Raw genomic sequence first — 26,279 nt, forward strand, 5'->3', positions numbered from 1 at the left:
GCCTCTTTGGTTCAGAGAATTAACTCATCCAGCACTGCGTACAGCAAAGGCAAGGCAGATGGGCAGGCACCACCTGTGGTGAGTCTGCACAGTATAATCCAGTCTGACAAAAATGCTTAATTTGCAACTACTGTCATTCGAGGTCTATCTGCAAAAGAATCATTGCAAAGGTTCTTTGAGAGGACAACTTAACACAGGAAGATTTGTGCATGCATGATCATGGGATGTATTCTGTCACAGAAATAACACAAAATTAATAAAAACACATTTACTATAAATTCAAGCAATATTCAATTGAACAAACAGGGCAAGATTAGCAAGTTTGCTGATGATACAAAAATTAGTGGTTTTGCAGATAGTGAAGATGGTTGTGAACGATTGCAGCAGGATCTGGATCGATTGGCCAGATGGGCGGAGGAATGGTTGATGGAATTTAATTCAGAGAAATGTGAGGTGTTACATTTTGGGACATCGAACAAGTCAAGTCAAGTCAAGTCAATTTTATTTGTATAGCACATTTAAAAACAACCCACGTTGACCAAAGTGCTGCACATCTGATTAGGAAAAAAAAAAAAGAAACATACAGTAAGGGCAGGACCTACACAGTAAATGGTAGGCCTCTGGGTAGTGTTCTAGAGCAGAGGGCTCTATGAGATCAGGTGCACGGTTGCTTGAAGGTCGAGTCGCAAGTAGATCAAAAAGGCTTTTGGCACTTTGAGCATCATTAGTCAGAGTATTGAGTATAGAAGTTGGGAGGTCATGTCGCAGTTGTATAAGATGTTGGTGAGACCGCAGTTTAAATATTGTGTTCGGTTCTGGGCACCATGTTATAGGAAAGATATTGTCAAGCTTAAAAGGGTTCAGAAATGATTCACGAGGATGTTGCCAGGACTAGAGGGTGTGCGCTATAGGGAGAGGTTGAGTAGGCTCTATTCCATGGAGCGCAGGAGGATAAGGGGTGATCTTATGGAGATGTATAAGATCATGAAGGGAATAGATCAGGTAGATGCACAGAGTCTTTTGCCTAGAGTAGGGGAATCGAGGACCAGAGGACATAGGTTCAAGGTGAAGGGGAAAAGATTTAATAGGAATCCGAGGAGTAACTTTTTCAAACAAAGGGTGGTAGGTGTATGGAACAAGCTGCCAGACGAGGTAGATGAGGCTGGGAATATCCCATCGTTTAAGAAACAGCTAGACAGGTACATGGATTGGACAGGTTTGGAAGGATATGGACCAAGCACAGGCAAGTGGAACTAGTGTAGCTGGGACATTGTTGACTGGTGTGGGCGAGTTGGGCCAAAGAGCCTGTTTCCACACTGTATCACACTATGACTCTTTGACCATTGTGCTCAACTAAGCTAGTCCCATTCATCTTTGTTTGGCCCATTTCCATCCAAACCTTTTCTGTCCATGTACCTGTCTAAATGTTTTATAAATTTGGTAATTGTAGCTGCCTCTACCATTTCCTCTGGCAGCTAGTTCCACGTATCTGCCATGTACTATTTGAAAAACATCCATTGGATCTCCTTTAAATCTTTCCTCTTACCTTCAATCAATGGCCTCTAGGTTTGGACTTTACTACTCTGGGGGAAAAAATCCCATGACTATCTATTCTCTCTATGCCCCTCAAAATTTTATAAATCTTTGTAAGGTAACCCCCCCAGACCTCTTCACTCCAGGGAAAACAGTCTCAGCATAACCAATCTCTCAGTCCTAGCAACATCCTACAAATCTTTTCTGTACCCTCTCTACCTTAATCACATCCTGTAGCAACCAGGAGTGCACATAATATGGCAAGTGTGATCTCACTAACATCTTATACAGCCATAACATGACAACCTAACTTTTGTGCTCAGTGGCATGCCTCGTGCTTTCTTCGCCACCCTATCTATCTATGGCACCACTTTCAGGGCCTGTGGTCCTACTGTTCAAGAACACTACCCAGGACTCTCCCATTCACTGTGTATGCCCTGCCCTGGTCTAACTTTACACAATGCATTATTTTACAATTGTCTGAGTTAAATTCATCTGCCACTCTTTTGCATACTCTCCCAATTGCTCTGGACCCTGCTGTAATCTTAGAAAACCTTCTTCACTATCCACCACTCTAACAATTTGGTGTCGATCGCATTAGGGTTAGGGTTAGGACTCAGACTCAGATATCATATCACCGATATTCTCATCCAAATTGTTAATATACATGACAAATAACAGGGGACTCAGCACGGATTCCTGGAGCACACCACTGGTCTCCAATCTGAAAAATAACCATTATCACTCTCTGTCTCCATCCACTAAGCCACTTTAGTATCCAGTTGCCTAACTTATCCTGGATCAAATGTGATCTAGCCCTCCGGAACAGTGTACCGTGTGGATCTTGTCAATGAACATGCTAACTTCCATATAGATAATATCTGCCATTCTGTCCTCATCGATCCTCGATCGGCTCCTCAAAAATTTAAATTTGTGAGACACAATTTCCCATGTGCCCGTGTTATCTATCTCTAATTGGTCCTTGTCTTTCCAAATGCAGATGGATCCTGCCTCTGAGTGTCCCCTCCAGTAACTTTCCCACCACAGATGCTCAGCTTACCATATCTGAGTTCCCTGTCTTGTCCTTTTAGCCCTTCTTAATAAAACACAGCATTAGCCACTTCTTAGTCTACTGGTACCTCAGCCGTGTATAATGAAGATACAACAATCTCTGTCAGAGCCAGAACAATTTCTTCCCTTGTTTCCCACAATGTCCATAATTGAAAATGTTATAATTGTTCACCTACAAATTGTGGTATTTGCATCACACAAAAAATATTCACACTTTTAAAAAGATGTATTGTATTTATTATTAAATCTGTTTGAATGCATGGATTTAAACCAATGAAGACAATCTGGAATGTTGAGCCATGTAGAGATAACCTGGACAATGCAAAAAAATAATTGGCATGAGAACAATTTATGATTGACAATGGTTAAGGCACAATATATGATTACTTTTAACATCAGAGAAACTTGTTTCAATCAGTAACACAGGAGCAATTTGTAGACTTAAAATACATTGAAGGGATAGTTGCATTATTCGACAATAGTAAATATTAATACATCAGCTTCTACACAAAATAACAGCAAAGTACAGTCATGAACAATATATAATAATAACCTGGGATTGCTCATCAAAATAGTTTTTCCGGAGAGAAATTATCCCATATAAGTTTCAAACAATTAACTTATCTACTTACATTTCCAAGAGACATTTCAATTAGTTCTAACTTTCTTATTAGAAACCAAACCCGGTTCCCTTTGAAAAATACTTAAATATCATTGTTATCATGAAGTTAAATACTGTAACATAAAATGAGCAAGTTGTTAAAAATCTGAATTACATAAAAAGCCAGTGTCCAAATCCATCTGATATATAATAAAAGATAACCATATAGAAAGAAGAGGTAAGGATATAATTGTTCCTTAATATAGTGTTCAATCAAGTAGTTTTCATATAATTCCTGGGAATTACCTGCAATAAATATTGTAAATCAAATAAAATAATGACTCTTTCATAATATAGAATATTTTAGGATAATATAGTAGTATTTCAGGTGGGCTAACTGGACAAATAGAAAAGGGTTTGTAAATCTGAACAAAGTATAAAAGGTTGAAAATTTCATTTTGTCAAATAGAATCAAGAAGTGTTTGATATTACATGTACATGGTGAACATAATTTAGTAAAAATGTGCAAATATCAAAAGTACAATAGAGTATTTGGCATTTACATTGAAAAGTGTTTATTATATTCTGAATAATTGAACTATCTTGTCATGTATGATTACAATAATTTATTGGTTCAGTTTATTCAAGTGTTAGATTATTAATGCAATAATTTCATCCTATAAATTGCAACACTGATGTAATTTCAAAGAAACATGTTATATTGCCACATTCAGATGCTTTTATCCATTAGCCAACAAAGTAAGATTATGTTTTATTTTGTCTCCAAACTTGATAATTTATAATTGTAAAATTTACATTGAAATACAATAACCTGTTATTTGAGGTATTTTCAATGTCTGAGATGCTTCAGAAAATAGACAATATTGGTGCAAAATATTATTGCAGACTTTATTTTTGTAAAAATACTTTACACATTCACATTGATGAAGGAAAATCACATTTCCCTTATCTTTAAACTTTTACTTTTGTTACAATTCTTGTTTGCCATATTATGCAAAGTCAAAATGGATTAAGCTCCAAATTATAATCGATGTACTGCTTGCAAATGTGCATTTTGTTCTGTTGCATTAAATTTAATTTTAATAATTTCCAGGAATTCTTTTGGAGGAAACAGATAAGGATATTGATTCCGTCTATATTTAATCGGCAAGATCAACGATAAGCATAGTGACTAGGAACTAGTTGAATGCAAGCTATAAGAAGTTAATTTTGAGGCTCAGCTATACAAGATGCAAATGTTTTATGGAAAAACTATATGCAAGTGTATATTCTGCCTGTGATGAACAGATGGCAAGATTTTCTCATGCTGTATATACATAGTTTAACAACTAATTGAAATTGTTAGTTGAGGCACATTCACATTATCTGATCAAAGACATCATTCGAAAAAGATAGACACAAAAAGCTGGAGTAACTTGCCGGAGCAGGCAGCATCTCTGGAGAGAAGGAATGTGTGACGTTTCGGGTCAAGGTTTCAAGGTTTCAAGGTTAAGGTTAGTTTATTGTCACATGCACCAATTAAGGTACAGTGAAATTTGAATTACCATACAGCCATACTAAGTGAAAAACAACAAGACACACAACCACATAAAAGTTAACACAAACATCCATCACAGTGGATTCCACATTCCTCACTGTGATGGGTCGAGACCCTTCTTCAGACTGAAGAACGGTCTCAACCCGAAAAATTACCCATTCCCTCTCTCCAGAGCTGCTGCCTGTCCCGCTTAGTTACTCTACCTTTTTGCGTCTATCTTCAGTTTAAACCAGCATCTGCAGTTCCGTCCTACACATTGGAAAAAGATAATTGGAAATATTGTCTTGAATGAAAAACCGTTGTCTGCAAACTGTAGACAAGTCCCACTCATGAAATGTGACTCATCAAATTTAGAAATAATAAATATTTTTCAAGAACTTTCTTAGAATTTAGCATGACCTGCAGAGTTACTCCAGCACTTTGTGGCTTTTTTGTAAACCAGCATCTGCAGATTCTTGTTTCTTTATTAATAATTATCTCTAATTGAAGCATTCTTAAAATTGTGAGAGTAATGTATGACAAATAAAAATATGATGCTTGTGTGGGGATTGTAAAATTATGAATGCTGTAATATCTCAATTAAACATGAAAGATCCTGAACATTCTATTTGTACAACTAAATATATGGCCAAAAATATCCAAACTCTCCTCCAGCTTATCCTAAAAATAAATCATGATTCGTGCTCAAAATACGATTGTTTTTTTGTAGCAAAATACAAGTCCTGGAGTAACTCAGCGGGTCAGGTAGCATCCCTGGAGAACATTGATAAGTGACGTTTTGGGTCAGGACCCTTCTTCAGATGGAATGCAATATGGGGGAGAAAGTTGAAGAAGAGGTAGGATCTGGGCAAAAACTGGCAAGTGTTGTGTAGTGTCAGTCTTGTTCAAGGATACAAGTTGCAAAATTGTTAGAAGTCTTTTAAGGCACAATGTCAATATGCAGAAGGATTCAGTTCAGTGATGTTGTAAAGAAACCTAAATATTTTAATTCTACTTAATTAGCATTACTTTTGTCAAAGGAACTGGAGGGACATGTATTTGATGTTACTTGTGGGAAACCTGTGGCGTTAATGGACTTTACCTTGAATTTCGATTTAGAAGGTCTTCATGGTAATCTGAGATAATATATTGCAGAGGTCTGGTCCACAAATGATTTCTACAAAGTGAAAATGAGACAAAATTTTAGGAAAGTGTATTTTACTCATGGCCAATGAATAATATGTCAAACAGCAATGTTAAATCTGTTTGTATTTACCTTAAAGGTTCAGGCTCTCAAGCCGATTTGCATGGTTTGAGGGGAGCAGTGGAGTGGGATGTGTGAGATTTAAATACAAAGTAAACGTACAAAGATATTGTTCTTCCAATCACAAGATTACCAGTTTATTTGTATGAATTAAGGATTAATAAGCCAGTCCAAATTTAAACAGCCCATTCGCATGCTTCATGAGTGTCACAAGTTTGCTATTTGATGTTCAATAGAAAGGAATGAAGGAAAAATTAATTGCTTTCAAGCCAATCATATCAGCCCCAACACATCACTGCGAGTGTCCCTTACCATAGTGTCCCAGGCAAACCCATCTTCAGTCATCAAAAACGTTCTCTCCATCAGAGATATAAATGTTCAGTAATCAATGGATGACTTTCAATTCCACTCACTAGCCAAAAGGTAATACAGCACTCTGCAGCTAAAAGGCCAAGATAGGGCTTCTTAGTAGGCATGGTGTGGACACGATAAGAAGAAGGAGTAGGCATGGATGAATTGGGAAAAAATGCCTGTTTCCAAGCTATGTGACTCAATGACCTGAGACAAAGACACATAGCACTCATATCACATGGGTGTGACACATTGACATCCTCCAAAATCAAAGTATAGCCATTGGTACATTTACCCAACATCAATATTTGGAAACCATTATTGACCAGAGAGTGAGTGGATCAACCATGTAAATACAGTGGGCAAAAGGTCAGAGGTCTCCTCCTCTCTCCAGCCCCCAAACCCCCAACATTCACTGGGCCCGGATATGTGAGGATGAAAACATGCGGGAGAGAGAGAGAAATGCTGTATTCAGTAATTCTGGATATAAAGGCAATTGAGGGATCCTGACACAGAAAGATGGAACAGCCGCAAAGGTCTGGATGGCCACCTCCTGCTCCTCCTTCTTATGTTTTTTAAAGTTCTATGACTCTATGGAAAATTTACCTTTCAGAATACTGATGTAGCAAGTGTCCTACATCATTTGACACACAACATGTACCATATGTAATTAGAGGATGTCGCTCACAATAACTGCCTAGTACTGAATTAACGTCCAGGTCTGGAGGGATTACGCTGAAATTCATTTTTCCGCTTTCCCTGCACTTGTTTAGTGAGGATTTTGTTGCTTTCACTCTGCCAAATTCCATGGGTATTCTTTGGTGTGACCGGAACAATATTGAACTGTGCAAATGAAACATATTTTTTATTTCACAGTAAGCAACCAATGGTTATTTTGGTCAGCAAAAGTCACAGTTAGTTTGATTGATTAAATTAAACGTTGGTAATTTCGACATTCCTTACAGTATAGTAGTTTTTGTTTTCCCACAGTTACTTTGCACATATGCTAGCAGAAAAACTAATAATTGTTAGGTTAAATTATTCGTTGAGATATTGAAGACCTATAGGATTTTTAATACTCTTTCCTTACTGTTGATAACTAGTCTACACACGCTTGTTTTAAAATATGTACAGGTGATGCCCTCTGCTTTGTGGTTGGAAATATTTCTCGCTTGGGATTCTGTAAATATGTGTCTAGTATTTTCAGAGGGTACCTGAAATATTTGCGCCGCCTGTAAAAATAAAGGTAATATGTTTAAAGGATGGTATTACTTTTAAATGCTTCTGAGAAACTTTCAGGAGGTGGGTCGTCTCAATGCCGTGGACTCCTCCTGTCTCTGCATTAAATCATCGATGTCAGAAACATAAAGTCGCAGCACTCGGATGTTTGCGATGCTTTAATTGCCTTGTTTAAATTCTAAGTCTTAAATCTTGTTTCCAGGATAAAATGTCCTGACAGATATTTTGCGTTTGTTTACATGCCTGGAATTATGCATAGGGAAGAGCAGAAGATGGGTGGGTTAGTGGAGGCAGTGTTGGGGGGGGGGGGGGGGGGGGGGTCTTTAGCTTCCTCCCATTTGCTTAGTGGACGCAGTGTTAGGGTTTTTTCAGGCAGTTGCTCATTACCTTTAAACTTTTATTTAGTAAAAGAGGGGTGTTTCGTTCTGTACATTATGCCAGAATGGGATTACGTACCTTATGCACCAGGAATGGGATTTTAAAATACGTAATTCCGGAGGAAAATACGACTACTATTTGCAAATTGTGATGACGCCAATAAGGTTCTGTAATTAAATATTACGCAAGGTTTAAATTTTACTTTGTACGCCTCTCCGTGGAAAAACAATAAACCACTAATTTTGCATTGCAGTTCATCTTTGAGGTAAACACACAAGTGGTTGTTTAGGAGGATATTTATGAAAAGCAATCACTTTTATTTTATTATCTTCAACTGTATGCTGCATTTGTAATTGTAGTCTGAAGAAGGGCCTCGACCCGAAACGTCACCCATTCCTTCTCTCCAGAGATGCTGCCTGACCCGTTGAGTTACTCCAGCATTTTGTGGCTACCTTTGTGTGCTGCATTTGTTAGCTCACAAGAAATATTTTTCCCGGCGCAAGTTTACAAGTCGTCTCATTGATTGGGGATTCTCGATAATAGCATTGGAAACTTACGTTGCGTTTAGGGCTGTTTTATTTTTTAAACAAAAAAATAAAAGCTGTAGCAAGCATTCATTTATCACAATTTCGAACATTATGTCACCGTCGAAAAACAAATTGAACTTCGTCTTAATTGGAGTTGAATTAATTGGAGTTGAATTAAATCTCGATTGCATTTGTGAATGTAGTCGTATTTTGCTCAGATCTATAGAGTAGTAATACCAGACTATAATTTTAAAATTTTTGAAATGTAATTAACGTGTCAAAATCTTTCCTCGGATTTGCAACTGCCGAAACTGGAGTTGATACTTGAGGTTCAGTAGTAAAGCACTGCCGAGGAAATGAGGAATCACTTAGTCTAAACCAAATAAAATCCTACATCGCTGCACTGCTATTAAAGGTGTCTTGGCAAAGTAGACTTGCATGTTAATCATCGCCCAGGTCGACTACAATTGTTAATAAACTTTGTTTCAGCTGTATAGTCATTTTTCTCAGGCTCTTTTAATACATGCCAAGGTAATGGAAGGGATTTCGAGTCTATTGTGGTTCTCTGGGTTTGTTTTTCTTTAAGTGCTTTTGATATTCCAAGCTATTCCTGTTGGCAGATAGGGCGGCAAATTCCCAGCCACAAACCACTCGAGCGACTCCTCTAATGTTGTTATTCGCCGACCGACATTGTCGGAACCTGTGTTGTTTTACTTTAAATAAAGAGTTGAACACGTCACGTTGGCTTTGCAAAAGTTGCTTACTATTTTATTGCGATGGGTAGTACAAAATAAATTTGGCTGGAGCTCCGCTCTTTTGCCACAAAATGGGCAGTAAAGAAGGTCGAGGATAAAAAAAAGGCAGAATTGGGATAAAGAATGATTGCAGTAATGGTCAAGACCCATAGACAGTGAAACTAAATATGAACCATCAGGGTTTGATCATTAGTCTGTGCTAGATGAGTTGCGAATGCTGTTGGCCTCACTTCTGTCTAAATTTCAAAATTGACATTTCGCAAACATCCATGATAACAGAGTTAGATTTAAATGTAATCTGGCTTGATGTATGTTCTTGCTGCTGTTCACTCCTCTGCGCCTCTTAATTTCCCAAAAAGTAACAAAACCTCTCCGATCGACCCCATAACTTGCAGCCCGTGTTCGAAGAGGCGATAAAACAAATACATTTTACATATCAGAACATAATTAAAAAATAAATAAAAATTAAGAATTCAAGCAATCACCCCAGATGAATTCATCACACTCGTTCTATTTAATTCATCAATTTAAACAAAATTACACGGTCTTGACTCAGAAGTTTTATATAATAAATGTTTCACTCAAACTATAATACTGGCCTGGTCGTGTAAATATTGTGAAATACTTTACTTTATAAAATCAGATTCGCCCAGCAATTAATATAACCTGTTATATTGGAGCCAATGTTTTTTGGTGTTTGGTTGGTATCCTCGATCCCAACAGTAATTGTTCGAATGTTTGGATAAAGTATATAATCTTCTTCAGTTGCATTGCTATTGAAATATGGCGGCTTTTCAATTAAAAGATCTCTTCAGCTCAACAGTCAATTTCCATAATGAAGACATGTCAAAAGTGAATTATATTCATTTCCTAATTTTAGTAGTAAAATTCCAACCTAATCAGTCTGTGAGATACAAAGCTAAATATTCGCATATGTCACGATCATACACAATAACACCCTCAGAATAAAAACGGAGTACAATCGACAGCTGGCCCCTTTGTGATGTTGCAAAGAAAGTAAATTATTTTCACAGGAGACACCCCAAGACGAGAAAATCGCGAGATTAGCAAAATATTGTTTATTTAAAGTAACATCAGCTAATCTGATATTTTAAACTATTGTCTGATTTCTAGTGTGGAACTTTAATGAATAAACAGTGTCGCCCGCAAAACTGTTATCCAATTGTTACACATTCATGAGAATAAAAGGTGCTGACATTTCAGTATATATTTTTTTTAAGTAGAAGCTCTGGCAAGTCAGTCTGCATCTGGAGAGGGAGACGTGCATATGAGCTATCTGAAATATCTCAACAGATGTTGTCTGATCTGCAGTGTATGCATTTTTTTTAGTTTCAGATTTTCAGGGATTTCTTTGTTTAAAAAGAACAGTACACTGGCCCCTGTTGTATTTTTTTATTTGCATTGATTCCACCAATGTGTTATTAATAATGAATGTTAAATGCAACAAAACGAGTTACTGATAGCCCAATTTACAAATCAACTTTCACCGAGAATGGCCAATTCATTAAGGAGAAATTTATGCCAGTTGTCTAAAAATCGAGTGCCGGGTCTTTTGAAAAGCGCCACTTGCCTCGAAGGAGTTAACCTGTTTCAAAGGGAACAAGAATAACAACAGTGCAAGCGAGAATCCTAGAAAATGGGAAACTGGCAAAACCGGAGAATGGAAGGTGATAAGGCAGTGACAGGCACGAGTGTGTAGTAGTTCTGTGTTTCTTACACGCACACACTCACTCACTCACTCACACTTGGATATGCCTTAGATTGCTATTTTTGCACCGAGCTCCTGTTTCGTTCCTTTTTGTGTGTGTATGTGTGTGTGTGTGTGTGTGTGTGTGTGTGTGTGTGTGTGTGTGTGTGTGTGTGTGTGTGTGTGTGTATTGGCAGCCCGCTGCTGTGAAGGGATTAAACGGTATAATTTGGAAAGGAGGCATCTGCTCCAGAGCTGTGTCAGAGACTGATTGCAGCGCCGCGTTCTCCACAACACAACTTTATCCCGATTAAAGCAATGAAAAAATGCCTCCTGGCAGCTGATCCTTCCGAGCCCGCTACCTCGGATTTTATGTGGCAATGCATTACAAGACTGTAATTCCCCCCCCCCCCCCCCCCGTTTATTTTGCTTGACGACTGATTTGGTTTTTTTCCTCTCTTGAAATATTCCTGTGAAATTTGGGGAATTTTTTCACTGTTGAGGACATTCTTCTATTTGCTCCAGGTGAGGTGGGAGGTTTTGTGTTTTTGTCCCAACTAATTAAATTGTGTCTGATACTTGGACTAATTAACTAAGAGAAACACCCGTTCTATTACTGGAGGAAAAAAGTGAGCCCGGTTTAATCCGTTTTAATGCTTCTGATCGAACGGCGTTCGATGACTTAACGCTCCTTGAGTTCTTATTTTGACCGGCGGTGAGGTGATAGCCGATTTAGACATAAAACTATCCAGATTTTCATTGATTTAAACGACTCCTCCTACTTTTCTTCAGATCAGGAAGTGGTGTCTCTTTAAAGAGTACATCTGGACTACGAAATAACAGGTGCTGGGCAAATGTGATCGGATCTACTTAAGGAGCGAACTATCAATTTTATTTAATGTTGGGCAGAAGATTAACATCTGTAAGAGTAAATCATCAGCTGAACTGATGGCAACTGACTGGGTGCCAGGCAGCGGGTAAAACTGCGTCTTTTCATTCCTTGGTTGCTATTTTGTGAAATGTTCCTATCAAAAAAGCACCAAAATAATCTGTATTCCTATGCCTTTTTAAGAAATGTTAGAAAAAACAGTATGTTGTATCGACATAAAAGTTTATTAGGTATAAATACTGTCTGGTAGATGTACAATATTCCGTAGAAATTTGTGTTTTAGATTTTGTTTTAGATAGAACGTCCAACAATGATGATTTATAGACGATTTATAGACGAGCTTAAACCTATTTCTTCCATCGTATTCAGATTTAAATTTTCCTTCCTTGATTAATTTAGCACACCTAAACGTTAACCCAACAGTCATTCAGATCCATTATCCAGAAAACAGATCTCCGGTACCCATGTCACTATTACCATAGATTTTCAAAAAGTTTAAAAGCTCACTGAAACTAGAATACCTTTTCTTTAATTAGAAGATGCGGTCCTTCAATGCGTCTTGCACTGTGACAGTGAAGATACTTCAAAAGTACTTCGACATTAAATCACTTCTGGGAGTCCTGAAAGGCGCTACATAAATGCAAGTCATGTATTCTTTTAAAAATCTTTGTGATACTCTACATAGCTCAAAGCTATGATCTAATACTTCCACAGCTGTGTCCGCATTTAACCTGGGCACTAGTTGGTAAAATCCTTATTTCACAATTTAACATCCCAATTGGGTGCTACCAATATCAACCATTGGACTTTAATGAATTAGCCTTATCCATATTATAATTTAACTGTTAAAGGTATATTAAAACAAAGATCTTAAATATAAAAAAATTAAAAACTCAACTATTTCCAATAATTAGTAGACGATTTTGCAGAGAACAACGCGCAGCCAAGTCTTCGCCAACCACTGGAACAAGTAAAACTTTAGAGAGATATATCTCTGTCAATAATTTAAATCGAAATAATACAAATATGAAGTATTTAAAGAAAATGTATCCTTACATTGCCTATCAAATGGCAATAGGTTAAATAAATGGCATTTTGGTTAAAGAAATAAAATCATTTGAAAGTAGAAACAATTTCAAATTTATCCGCCGCACTCTAAAGAAATGGTTTGGAGTTGGAGGCGATTTATTTTTTCCAGTGTGGAAAGCTGCGAACACATGTTCATGTATTTAAAAGTGTTTTCGAATGTTCCTTCTGGGACATGAGTTTAAGCCCCGGCAGAGTGCTCGCTGGTCGCGGTGGTACAAACAACAGCGAACATTTCAGAGACGACTTCCAGTCATTTGGCAGCTTTTGTTCGCATTTACAATTAATAGGGAGGGGGGGAGGGCATTTTTCGCACTGAGCGAATGGCTCGGGCAAAGAAAGACTGATTGATTTAGTTGAGATCGAACTATAAAACTATTCGATAAAAGGTAATAATACGTCGATAATAAATAGAATTCGATCGTTTGTAGCGACTAACTTGTTACTTAGAGAGGTGTTTGTAAAACAAGGTGGCAAACTTAACGTGGAATGCACTGGAGAGTAATACTGAAACAGAGGCAAACAAACAGTTTCCCAGTTTTTTTATCAAGTGCACCAGACATCCAGCCCAAAGTTCTGATGTCATTTAAAATATTTCACCGATTCTCAGTGTCACGCTATACCACATTATATTTCTCTGTGATCTCGGTGTTATGCAATTTGTATTTTGCTCTGTGACTGTGTAAGGAATTAGATACCAACGTGAGCAAGAAAGCATTTGCGTTTTCTGCAATTAGGCAACAAATCTCAGAAACTTGGCTGAAGCGAAGTTTGCAATGGTGGATACACCAAGTTTTGTTATCGCCTTTTGCATTGGCTTCGACCTTCTGAAGTGGTTTTCACCAGCGTGGCGCTGTTGTGCTTTTATAGATTAAAAAAAATATAGGCGATGTTGTTCCAGCAATTTATTCAGAACTTCTCAAATCTTTCATCAATATATGAGATAAGTGCGCAAAGGTAAAAATCGGAGGCGAGAATTCCTTTATATCAGTTGGTGGCAGTCGAATGAGTGTTGTTGGTCATCTTTGTTACTTGAACATTCTTTGCTGGTTGCCTTGAAGGAGTGCGTCTCAGTTTGTTATTTTAAAAATTTTATAGCTGTGAAAATATCCCGAATTACTTGATGGAGAAACACTTCTTCAAAGAAAAAAACCCATTTGTTGGCCCTAAAAGTTGTATAGCTGTGGGTTATGTTTAGAGCCTTGAATGTTTCACAGAATCACGCTTTGTTGGGTTCAGAAAAGTGATACGTCTTATTGTAATTCCTTTAAAGTCGGAAGGAATCATTTTATGTGTAGAAAGTTATTATTGCTGTAAAATATGGATCATGTGTAGAATCGCTGCAGAGCAGATTGGGAGAACTCCATTTGCTCAGGCGAGTCTTTAAACGGTTGGTTTGGACAAAGCCTCGAAAGGGACAAACATTTTCATCAGTTTTCTAATTACAATTTCTCCCGATTCCTCTTTTGGACTTTTCATTTTGCAGTCTCTCATCTTCCTCCACACGCTCACATTGTGTGATTTAAACAACCAACACCTTTATTTCTATCCGGTATTGTCACCATTTATCAAGCATCAAAATGTTTGCAATTAACGTATCTACGATTTTTTAAACGTTAGACTAATACAGTCTTGTTTAGGACCAGGAAGTATGTGCGCCCATTTGCATTGGGGTTTTAATAACAGAGGACTCTATAAACGAGAAACATAAACAGGCATACGATAACAGATCGCAAAATATGAAATAATCAGTCCTACCCGACCTAATCAATTTCAGAATATTGTTATTCTCCTTATAAGTGGAACTAATTTATTCATGGTTTGAATTAAAGGTGCATTGTTCTCCGTTTGTGCGAGGGGTGTTTTTCTTTTATCCGAAATGCTTTTCTTCAAAGCACGCAAATTGCATCCTAGGCCACAGGTTACTGATAAAACTCGTTTTATTAGAGTGGAGTTGCCACAATCGGCCTCGTTTCTTTCTAATTAATCAATCTATCTGCCTGTACGAATGTCTATCTATTTATATGTCTATCTATCTATATGTCTGTCTATCTATCTATAAGAAAATAACTGCAGATGCTGGTACAAATCGATTTATTCACAAAATGCTGGAGTAACTCAGCAGGTCAGGCAGCATCTCGGGAGAGAAGGAATGGGTGACGTTTCGGGTCGAGACCCTTCTTCAGTCTATCTATCTATCTATCTATCTATCTATCTATCTATCTATCTATCTATCTATCTATCTATCTATCTATCTATCTATCTATCTATCTATCTATTTCCCTCCCTACCTACTCACTTGTTTTTCACCTTTGCCTACCGACTGATTAACTGCGATGTAATTTTTCTTTTGAATTGGCATCCTTGGTACATGTTGCTTAATACTATTTTTGTCGCTAGATTAAGTCCTCTCTTTTGACAACTTTAAATGCGGTTCTCTTACCTTGTGTTGTACAGTCCCATGTCTATCTATGAATTTTCCGCACTCTGGTGCATTACTGGTTGTTCTCTGGCTCTCTGGCATTTGTAGCCGGATTTAATTTTGTTTTTTTCCTGAGCCAGCTATCCTGAATTATTCTAGTTCATGCATCCTCACTGTGTCACTCCTGCCAGTACAGCTATGGTTTATTCTTATCGAGATTCCTTCCCCTTGCCGGTTCAGCTCAGAATCACTAACCTGATTGCTCCCTCTGTTCTCTTAGTTAATGCCTTCACGATCTCTCTCTCTCTCTCTCTCTCTCTCTCTCTCTCTCTCTCTCTCTCTCTCTCTCTCTCTCTCTCTCTCTCTCTCTTTTTTTTTCTCTCTCTCTTTCCTTCCTTCCCTCCCCACCCCTCCTCTGCTTTCCACCACACGTTCTAAATTGTCCTTCTTTGCCTATGTCTTGGCCTAACCCCCGTTTTTCTTCAATCGGTCCTGTTTTAGTAATATTTATTTTAATCCTAGACTACTTCCAATGGCTGGGTTATTGGCCCTGTTATCCTGGCTGCCTAAGGCCAGTTCACTGTAAACTGGGTGTATTCACTGTGTAATCTCTACTCTTTCGCTTGGGATTGTCGCTCCCATTGCTTGACTTGGTTTTATTTCCTTTATTTTCCTGCTTTGGGTGACTTCGCTCTGTTTTTCCCCTCTTGGAGTAGGGTTTCTCTCTTCCCGCTGCGTGTTATTTTCCCCCTGGTTCTGCTGAGATGTGTCAATCACTCTCCCTTTGCTATTGGCTGCGGAGTTTGCGTCAAAAAGTTACCAGAGAGGCGCTTTCTCAGCAAGTCTCAGAGAAAGGAGAGAGAGACCGGTGCAACTGAGCAATCTCAACCATTTTCCCACTCTGCAAACAACATACACCGCCTGTAAACAGGCTCATCTCCTTCCTAAAACAGAAATATTAGCTTGGCAGGTATTGAATCCATTTCATGCGAAGGTATTTTCTGAATCCACAATCTGAAGACTTCTAACCTATTTATTTTATTTTTGTTTTCAGGGACAAAGGCCGTCAGGAACGTGGACGCCTGAATTTTAGGGTGTTTAACGTCGACCTGAGTCCAGTAAAACAGGTGACTTCTTTGACAAATCGCGATTCCTTTTTGATTGGGAACCGCTGATAATATTTTTTGAACGAACTGGAGATTTTGTCCGGAATATTGCTCGAAACCTTTCCGGGAGGGGGAAAAAAAAGCTACGAGTGTACCCGCCCTGGAATGAAACCGTTTGACATTGATATGCGTGCATGAGAACACTTTTCGTTGATTCCAAATCTTGATAAGTCTTTTTCCATTTATTCCCCCCAAAGTGGTTGCAATGTGTCTGGAATTTATGTACTGTTTGTTTTCACTTATGTTTTTAGTTTGGGGGTGTGTATGTGTGTGGGAGGATGTGCTGGTGGGGTGGGGGAACGGCTGACAAAAATCTCAGCTTAAACATTATTCAAGTTGGGAAAAGGGTTTCGCTGTTTCTCGAGTTGGCTGTAGGCTTTCGGATAAATATGTTGCAATTATTGGTTTCTCCATTCCTGAGTGGATAGAGCCAAAAACTCTTTCATTTTCGCCCGTGTTAGGATCGCTGTTAAATCCCAGTAACCCCCCCCTCCACCCCCCTCCACCCACTTCCCAATGAATGTTCAAACACAGGGATAATTGAGGAGGCGTGGATTTCTCTCGGTCCCTCACCCCACCCCCCTTCAGCATCGCCGATCAGTCCTTGCAAATCACATCCTCATCTGGGAAGCGCTGGCTGCAGATGTTTATTGTCAAAGATTTATATGTTCAAATAAACTGGGATGAAATCGATCGCTTCCAAATTATTGACCAAGAGCTTTTCCAGTAGGTGAATCGCTCAGTAGTCCGCAGAGAAGAGTCTTTGGCACACAAAACCTAGATCATTCACTCTGCGTTTCAATTTATTTTTAAAGACAGAATATATTCATACAAAATGTGTTCAAATTTAGGATCTTTTTTTGGGGGGGGGGGGTGAGAATAGAGTCTGAAGATTAAACTTCCTAGCAACATTTCCAGCCAAACAATAGAAAGTTCACTACATATGCAAAACACAATTGCTTATTCATTCGTCTTAGTCGTGTAGGCACTTGAACGTTACAGAAAAAAAAGTTTAATTCACTTTACCTTTCCTTTTACTGGCCATATGCTTGTTTACAACAAAATACTTTTTGAATTAAAGTTTTCCCATTTCAAGAAACTAGTTTTCAATTAGAATGGGATGTTTTTCTTGAACTAAAATGAAAAATTGAAATCCTGAAAAAAGAGGCATTAGCGTTTAAAGTTTGAACGTTTACTGGTAACTGTATGGTCTCTAGTGTGTTCGTGTTTTAGTTTGGACGACATTTAAGAGACTGAATTTAAAAACAATATTTTTAAATGAACATTTGCTCTCCTCGACCTTAATCTCATTTGGGATTGTTTTGTGTTGTGATGTTTTAAGCAATTTTCAGGCGCTTTTTGTCCAGGTAGTTCGTGTTGAGGTTTAAATAGTTGGATTGTTTATATCACAAATAACGAACGACTTAAAGATTGTATTTAAACCTAGTCTTCTAAAAAACGATACAGAAAACAATTATCAAGTTTGCCGGAAGTTTGTAGAATTAGTACAGGCCTTCTAGTATAAATTCAACAAAAACTGTGCCCGAGCGAGGCAAGGTCACCCCGTGTGTGTGAATGCTGAGATTTACGAGGCACCTTCCACCTCAGCTGCTCGCCCCTGAGTGTATAAACTCAAATTCGAACGAACTGCAAAGTCTTGAAACAAAATTTCAAAGACTCCTGAGACACGTGCAGGCAAAGACAGCTCACGCGTGCAGCTCGCTTTAAAGACGAATTTTAAAAACAACTGCTATCGAAAACAACATATCGGATATTCATCATTCCGCTTCGTAACTAGCACGATGTCCATTAGATGCGTGTTATGATAAGCAACTTACTAGCCAATTTTTAAACACATTCCTTTTTAATCGTTGGACAGCGACCTTTGCATGTTACAAATAAAACCAAATGCTGAAGTGTGTGCCGTTGTTCAGAGAAGTCCCACGAGTCTAAAAGTTGCAAGGGCCGAGGTTAATGGTGTTTCTTTTTAATAAATACAATTCGACTCTGTAGCTTTGTTTCATTTCCATCAAGCATAAAATTAATCAGAACAAATGCGGCAGGGATGGGGGGAGAGGACGCGTTCTCCGCCATCCCAGTTTTTTTTTTGCAGCGTCTCTGTAATTAAGGAACGTGTGCCACCCGGATAATCTCGTTAATTTATCAAGAAAACATTTATTATAATTAATTCTCGGCCGCATGCACGGCGGGTAATTATGGTCGACCGAAGGACCGAGCAACTGGTAGATGGGATTCTTGCAAAAAGTGACAGATTGTGCTGGAAAGCCGACAGATTCGGGCAGCTCTATATAACTGGCCTCACCAGTGAGCAGCCAAGAGACGCGATTTCCCTGCAGGTTCGGCCGGGGAAGGGAGGTGCGGCTTGCAGTCAATTGTAGCCCATTGATTGTTCGGGTGAAGTTTTATTTTAGGTAAGAACTTACACTTGAAATTGGAGAAGCGACTTTTTGCGCGTTTATTGGTTGTTTGATGTTGAAAGTCAGCGAATAGTTCAACGTGTGGAGTAGTCATTGCTCAGCACAGCGGGTTGGACTGCAATAAAAAGCCTTTGCTAAATGCTACGTTCGGTAAAGTGGTTCCCATTCCGATTGCGGTGCCACATAGCTTTTAACGACGGAACGGTCTTGTCATTTATTTTAACCCTTTTTTAATATGTTTAAATGGTCTTTTTTTTAAATAGACTATCTTGCGCTGGTCAAAGTTTGTCATTGCAACCCCGCCATGTTGAAGGTGTGCGCGCCCCTGTTAAACCGCGCTGTGGAAAGTGGGATGTAGATCGCCACGATCACACGGCCGCTTTGTTTCAAAGTCAGTAAGAAATATATCTTCAATATTGTCGCCACGCGGGGGTTTATCTGCCATTCCTTGGGCCATGTAATCAGGTGACAATATGTGACTTCCGCGGCCAAACAATGTGCAAAGTTGTACAATCAACAAGGGATCCTGCCTCTTGTTTGTGCAATCTGCACACTAAGCTTTTCATTAAATAATGTTGGATTTTACATTCACCTGCAATACAATTAGGCGCAAATGATTTGCCTTCCCAAAGTATTTTTTTCCTGACATGAGAATCAATTCATTGTTTGCTTTCCCTTATTGGTTCTGGAGAGCGTAGTTTCAAAGGCGAAGAGATACATTCTTTATCCCAAAAATATAGGCACTCGATTCGATGAAAGCGTCGCAGAAAACATGATCTTCCTGCTCAAAGGTGTATTCGAACAATCTAGAACCAATCTAACCTCTCGTTTGTCAAACATGCAATGTAAAACTACAAACTTCATTCAAGTTGCAAATTACCTATCTTCTTACGCATTGTTATTTTTCCCTGTTTCTGTTGTTGCCGGCACATCGCCGATTTCTCTCCCTCTCTCTCTAGGCCTGCCACTGTCTTTGCAAATGGTCCCAATCAAGTTTTTTGTTTGAACCAATTAGCGTAATAACAGCTTGATGCTAACGAATGGGATCTATGCAAATTGCAATGCTAACAATGTGGTGTGCGCATCTGAATTATTTGTTTTGTTGTGTGTGTGTGTGTGTATGTGTGTGTGTGTGTGTGGGGAAGGGCGTGTTGGAAGAGGGTGTAGCACGTTTTGGGGGACATATTTATCCGTTCAGCATCCCTTGGTTCAAGAGGCAGCTGGGGGTCCCCGGATGCTTTAAAGGGACAGGCTGGGATCTATAGAGGGTTCAGATACTTTGAGTGATCGGAGATACAACAGCTCTTCTGGATCCTTCCTATTAACACGCTCTTTTACTCTCTGCGTGTGTGTATGTGTATAGATTTAAACAGAGGCCTTATTGCCAAGTCACCAGAGGACCGAAGCAAACCAGATTTCGCATTTTAAAAATTTTACTTATTTATTGCAAATTCGCCATCCGAGCCAACTTTAGCATGATGTCGTATCTCAAGCAACCTCCATACACAGTGAACGGTCTGAGTCTCACGGCATCGGGGATGGATCTGCTTCACCCTTCGGTCGGCTATCCCTGTAAGTATCTTTCTACTTTTAGCTGCAATCTCTGGGAACAAACTTCAAAGCTCCCTCTTGGTCACAGAGCAAAACTGACCCCGTTTTTTTGCGGAGTATTTCGGGCTTGTTGTTTAAATTAGATTTATTGAAGGAGAGCAGACACATTCTCATGTCCCATATCCTTGGAAAAATGTGTTTCCCGTGAGCGACATTGGGCGACATTTCACTCTCTTGATTAAACTTCTGACGAGCTGAATTCTTTCTCTCCGCGGCAAACATTAAAGCGAGAATGGCGTTTGTTGTGGTAAAGGAATGAAGCCTAAATCGTTTTTGCCTGGAGAGTAAGAGGGGGGGGGGGAGGGGTGGGGGGGGATGTTTGGTCCCCCGAGTTTACTGTGCAGTTCCCAGTCCTAGAAGGTCTGGTTTGTTTTTTATGTTTGAAGCTACCCCACGGAAGCAGCGGCGAGAGAGAACCACATTTACACGAGCGCAGCTGGACATATTGGAGGCGCTTTTCGCCAAGACTCGTTATCCAGATATCTTCATGAGGGAAGAAGTGGCTCTGAAAATCAACTTGCCCGAATCTAGAGTGCAGGTGAGTTGAACCTGATGGTAACACACTCTCCTTCACCGGGAGCACGCCTGGCGCTCCTGTTCCGACGCCAAATCGGCTTCACTGAGGAAGGAATTCTTTAAAATGGGATCGGATTGAACCAGGTGGTCAGTCACTATGCGGGGAACTCGTGATAGGTCTGCGATTTTCTAAAAGGGATTATTAACGAACGGCCGTAAACTCGGTGAGATAAGTTTATAGACACAAGGAACTGCAGTTGCTGGTTTACCAAAAAATGATACAACGTGCTGGACGAACCCGGCTTGTCAGGCAGTTTGACCCGCTGAGTTACTCCAGCATTTTGTGCCTTTTCTGAGATAATGTTATCAAGTCAAGTCAAGTCAATTTTATTTGTATAGCACATTTAAAAACAACCCACGTTGACCAAAGTGCTGCACATCTGATGGTGTGTGTTACAAGATTTCATCCTGTACATGTAATTATTCAGGGTAAAATTATGCAGGAACATGTCCCAACTTTACGTAAAAAATGGGAACCGATGTAAAAGATCCAGAAAACTCATTCGATTTTCTTTCTGAAGATTATGGTCATTAATATTGATAAGAAATATTGTTTATCGATTAGAATGGGAACTAGTTATCTTAACGCCGGGAACTCGGCGAAGAGACAAAGATATTTGTATTTGCAGTCATTTTATGTCACATTAATTAATTGCATTGATTCAGTAAATACCTTTTTGTGTTACGGTTGAACGGTTTTATTTTTGTTTTTGATGAAGGTGTGGTTCAAAAACCGCCGAGCAAAGTGTCGCCAGCAGCAGCAACAACAGCAGAACGGAGGGCAGCATAAAGTTAGACCCGCGAAGAAGAAGAGTTCTCCTGCGCGGGAGCTGGGCTCTGAAAGCGTGGCCGGCGGCCAATTCACGCCGCCCTCCAGCACCTCGGCGACGGCCATCTCGAGCAGCACCGCCCCGGTGTCAATCTGGAGCCCCGCTTCCATATCACCCATCGCCCCTGACTGCCTCTCCACGTCCTCGTCTTGCATGCAGCGTTCCTACCCCATGACCTACACCCAAGCCTCGGGTTACACGCAGGGATATGCCGGATCCACGTCCTACTTTGGGGGAATGGACTGCGGCTCTTACCTGTCCCCGATGCATCACCAGCTCCCCGCCCCAGGCACGGGGCTCAGTCCCATGGGCACAAACGCAGGCCACCTTAACCAGTCTCCGGCCTCCCTTTCCGCCCAAGGCTACCCGGCCGGCGGATTAGGTTTTAATTCCACCGATTGCTTGGATTATAAAGACCAGACAGCTTCATGGAAACTCAACTTCAACGCCGACTGCTTGGATTACAAAGATCAAACGTCCTCGTGGAAGTTCCAAGTTTTGTGAAGCGCTGGGACTCTGTTTGAACCTGGACAAATCATTCCAATGTCAGATCTTCGAGCACGAAACGACATAATTCTCATGCTTGTGGCCAAGTCTGGAGGTTGAACATTTTGGAATGGACAGGACAATATTTGTGATTATTCCAATGTTAGCCATTTTTTTAAAAGGTTGGCATTTAAAACGTAAAGGACCATCAGGGCTGTGTGAATTGTGCGATTGGTTGTCACAGATGCACTACTTTATTTAAAAATGTTTATAAGGATCTCCATATGTGGTCCTCAGAGACAATCAGTGTGCGTCTTATATCAGTGGTACATCTGTGTTTTTATTTGTGTTAGACTCAAAAACAAGTATGATTTGCTGTACTGTATGCAAGTATGTGAACCGCTTGATGCTGTTGGACAAGAAAGTCAGGGTGGTGTGGGGTGGGGGTTCTGCTGAATTCAAATGGAGCCAAATTCTGCTGGGAAAAAAATTAAAACCCGCCATCGTTTGAAACGAGCGCCTTCAAACATAAACTGAACTGTGACTGCTTCATCCTGACTACAAACTTCACATGGACGCTAAGGCTCTATCACACTGATGCCAATATCTTTGAAATGTGATCGGTTGTATTGGTCCCATGGAGGATCAAGTATTCAGAAATTAGCTCTATTGGTTGCAGATGTTAATAGAGTAATGTTATATATGCATAAATGTGAACCATACTGGACTCGACAGATCCGTGTGGCTACATTAAAGTCATTCGAGCACAATTTTTTATTTGTCTTCCACGGTTCAATCTTAAACAATATCCGATAAACAAACTATAGAAACCACGCCGCTTGCTGGCACTTACAATGAGTGTGTACAAAAAGTGCGCCGACTTCAAGTCTGTCATTAGGGTCCATCAGTTTACCAAATAATGTCTGTTCAGGTTTTCCTCTGCACCTTTCCACCCCCCCCCCCCCCCCCCCCCCCCCACACACAATACTCCTCCCTTCATATTCCAATCATCAAACATAAAAGGATGATAATATGCTTTATAGCTGGCAGCCGGTCTGTTATATTGGAGTGGTGAAAATTTGCACTGCACCAGGTATCCTGTTTTTCCATTTTGGTTTTTCTATTTTTTTGAGGCACAGATACACGCCCTCTGTTTATAAGTTTTACATCGAGAGGAAAACAAATTATTGTAGAAAATGATGCGCAGAAGTGATGCCTGAATTAGAATGTGTAGATATATTTATATATATTATACATACTCAGACCAGCAAATTCTGAAGCTAAACTGACGCTCGGCGCTTTACTTGTTTATTTTCCCTGAAATTTCTCAAATTTTATCAAATTTGTTATGTACAGGATACTTTTGTAGTTAGTATTTCTTATGTAAAAAAAAAAGGACTCGGGTTAGACCTGGAAACTAGTCTCTGCAACATACTTTCTTTTTTTAGTAGGTATTGTAAGTGTTTTCAATGTAAATGTAGGTGAGGCAAAATAATTCATAAATTGTGCTTTTTACAAGTGATTTTTTTGTCCATTTCAAATATTTATTGTCCAACTAATTCATATAAATATTCGGTTATGTACAGTGTTTATTTTATGATAGATAAAAAAAAAGTCTTGTGAAATTTCGATAATTTCTTCATAATAAATATCACTTTTGCTGCTAAAATGGTTGATAACTCCCCATATCCATTCTCCAAGCAGATCCAACCCACTATTTTGTAACGCTCCTGATTTAGTTGCCGATTAAGGAGGCTTTAGTATGACCCCCGTGTGCTAAACTTCCTAACAAGTAATAATGCAGAGATTTAACTTCAATCTTGACTTACATTAAGATGACAGCACATATCAAGTGTCTGAATGCAAACAATGTAACCTGACGCAAAATCTCGTTCAAACAGGATCTCCTTCAAACAGAATTACAATGTATCTCCCATCAGTACATCGAAATCACATCCAGGCAGCACACACTGTACACTATTTTAATAAGTGTGCATCAAACCAAACGTTAGTCTTCACGTCAAAGAGCGCGTCCTTTGGTGCAATCATTACCAACATGGGGAAAGGATTAGCAAGATTACAGATGTGTTCAAAAAGTGTACGGCCATTCAAATTAATTCCTCCTTCCACAAGAAATTCATTTTAGGGTATAAACGTCAGTTTGCATTGCGACGCTAGTAACTCCTTGAAATAGCCACATTGCAATATCCCATCCTAACTTTGGAACACATAGAACACCTTTGGCGTTGTGAAAACATATGATTGCACACCGGTCTGGTTATTCAATTTGCTTTCCAACATAGACCCGGATACGAACGAGCTCGTGACCTTTATTTAATACAAGTACCACACGGAGTCAAAGCAAATCAAACTAGTTGTAATTTTAATTAATTGAAGAACAATTTCTCGGCCTGTTTTATAAGTCTAGATGTATAACTTATAACGTCTTTCAGTCAAATGTTCCTTTATGATCTGCCTCGGAGTTAGCCACCGGAAAAAAAATGAACTGGCTAATTAATTCATGGCTAACACGAAAATTGAACACTAGAAAATAAGAACAAAGAATTGTAACTTTAAATATTTCTGCAAATATACACAGTTAATAAACATTTGCCTCGCCTTTTTCTGAATCAACTGCATTGTGTTGGAGTTGGAATTGTGTTGGAGTTGGAATCGTTTCAATCTCAATTGTATTTCACGTTTAAGATTGCTCGTGTAAATTGGTGAAAAGTTTCTTTCAACTAATTGCCAGGACACTCGTATTCGGTTAATACATTTACAATTTCAGACCACCTTGATATGACTGTAGCAGTGATTGTCTCCCTGGGCCACACAGACGAAGTTCACGCTCCGTTTACGCTGCCAATTAGTAGGTTTGTATTTGTTGACGATAAGAACGATAATAAATCAGAAAATATACTGTCGCAGGAACAGACCGACCCATCCATCATGCCACTCATTTCCTGACCTCTCCCGCTTTCACGTTTCTCATTTATTTTGTGAACAAAATGGAACAAATTCAACAAACACAGAAAGTTGGGAATGGTAGCCAGCTTTTGTAAAATATTTCCCTAATTTACACCCTCCCCGCCTCTCGCCACCCGCATCTGCACATGCCGCTGTCGGTGTCTGTGTGATTGAATGGATGGCTAGCCTTTCAACGAACGACGTGGCCAGGTGAGATTCTCTCTGAGTCTCGCCCGTCTTATCTCTTCCCTGACCCTTCCCCGCCACAAGTACCCCTATATATATTTATAAAGCTGTCTGTATGTATGTCTGGGTGTTTAAGAGTGTCTTTCAATTTTATTTTACTGTATCTTATGAGCTGTGCCTGACTTCCGGTTCCTTTTGCGGGAAAATGGACAGCCTGGTGTGCAACAACAACCTGCATTTAGGTAGCCTCCGCAGAGTTAGAAGATATTCCTGAGGCGCATCAGTTTGGGAGCTTGAGTTTAGAAATCACGGTGAACAGAATATTATGCTACTCGACCTGTGGAATTGACAAGTTTGATATAACATTTGCGGAAGAAGTGAAATAATCCAAAAAAGTATGTGATTGAAATTCATTAACTTCAGCTGATCCATTGTTTATTTTAAAGGGCAGACACAAACAGTGGTGCTTTGCAACGTGTTACATCGTAGACACAAGTTAAGAGTAAAAAATGCTTAATTGTCATATGTACCGACACCGGAACAATGCAACTCTTTATTTTGCTTGCCTCAGCTTAATAGGCCCGTAAACACGATATGCACAGAAAAATATGTAATAAAGAAAATGTTATACATTAATAACCACTCAATAAAGAAGGAT

At 39.3% G+C, this 26,279-nt stretch overlaps 1 protein-coding gene and 1 long non-coding RNA gene across 4 annotated transcripts; one reads left to right on the top strand and one right to left on the bottom strand.

Moving 5' to 3' along the window:
- Positions 1-2,842: 2,842 nt before the first annotated feature.
- LOC144597360 (uncharacterized) lies at positions 2,843-15,583 on the bottom strand. Its single transcript, XR_013547743.1, has 3 exons — positions 15,383-15,583; positions 5,845-5,919; positions 2,843-3,511 (listed from the first exon to the last, which is right to left on the bottom strand). It is a non-coding gene; the product is annotated as an uncharacterized LOC144597360 (long non-coding RNA).
- otx2b (orthodenticle homeobox 2b) lies at positions 11,814-26,279 on the top strand. 3 transcript variants are annotated; one of them, XM_078406640.1, is made up of 5 exons: positions 11,814-11,941; positions 16,416-16,488; positions 20,440-20,537; positions 20,928-21,114; positions 21,872-26,279. In XM_078406640.1, exons 1-5 carry the CDS (start codon positions 11,913-11,915, stop codon positions 22,484-22,486), a joined length of 1,002 nt encoding a protein of 333 aa, XP_078262766.1. In that variant the 5' UTR covers positions 11,814-11,912; the 3' UTR covers positions 22,487-26,279. The 3 variants fall into 3 exon arrangements, with proteins under 3 accessions (XP_078262766.1, XP_078262763.1, XP_078262764.1); XM_078406637.1 differs by lacking the exon at positions 11,814-11,941 and adding an exon at positions 15,809-16,331 and having other exon boundaries at positions 20,329-20,537; positions 20,963-21,114; XM_078406638.1 differs by lacking the exons at positions 11,814-11,941; positions 16,416-16,488 and adding an exon at positions 16,539-18,959 and having other exon boundaries at positions 20,329-20,537; positions 20,963-21,114.

Source organism: Rhinoraja longicauda, chromosome 10 (genome assembly GCF_053455715.1).
Source record: "Rhinoraja longicauda isolate Sanriku21f chromosome 10, sRhiLon1.1, whole genome shotgun sequence".
In the NCBI taxonomy this organism is placed as follows: Eukaryota; Metazoa; Chordata; class Chondrichthyes; order Rajiformes; family Arhynchobatidae; genus Rhinoraja; species Rhinoraja longicauda.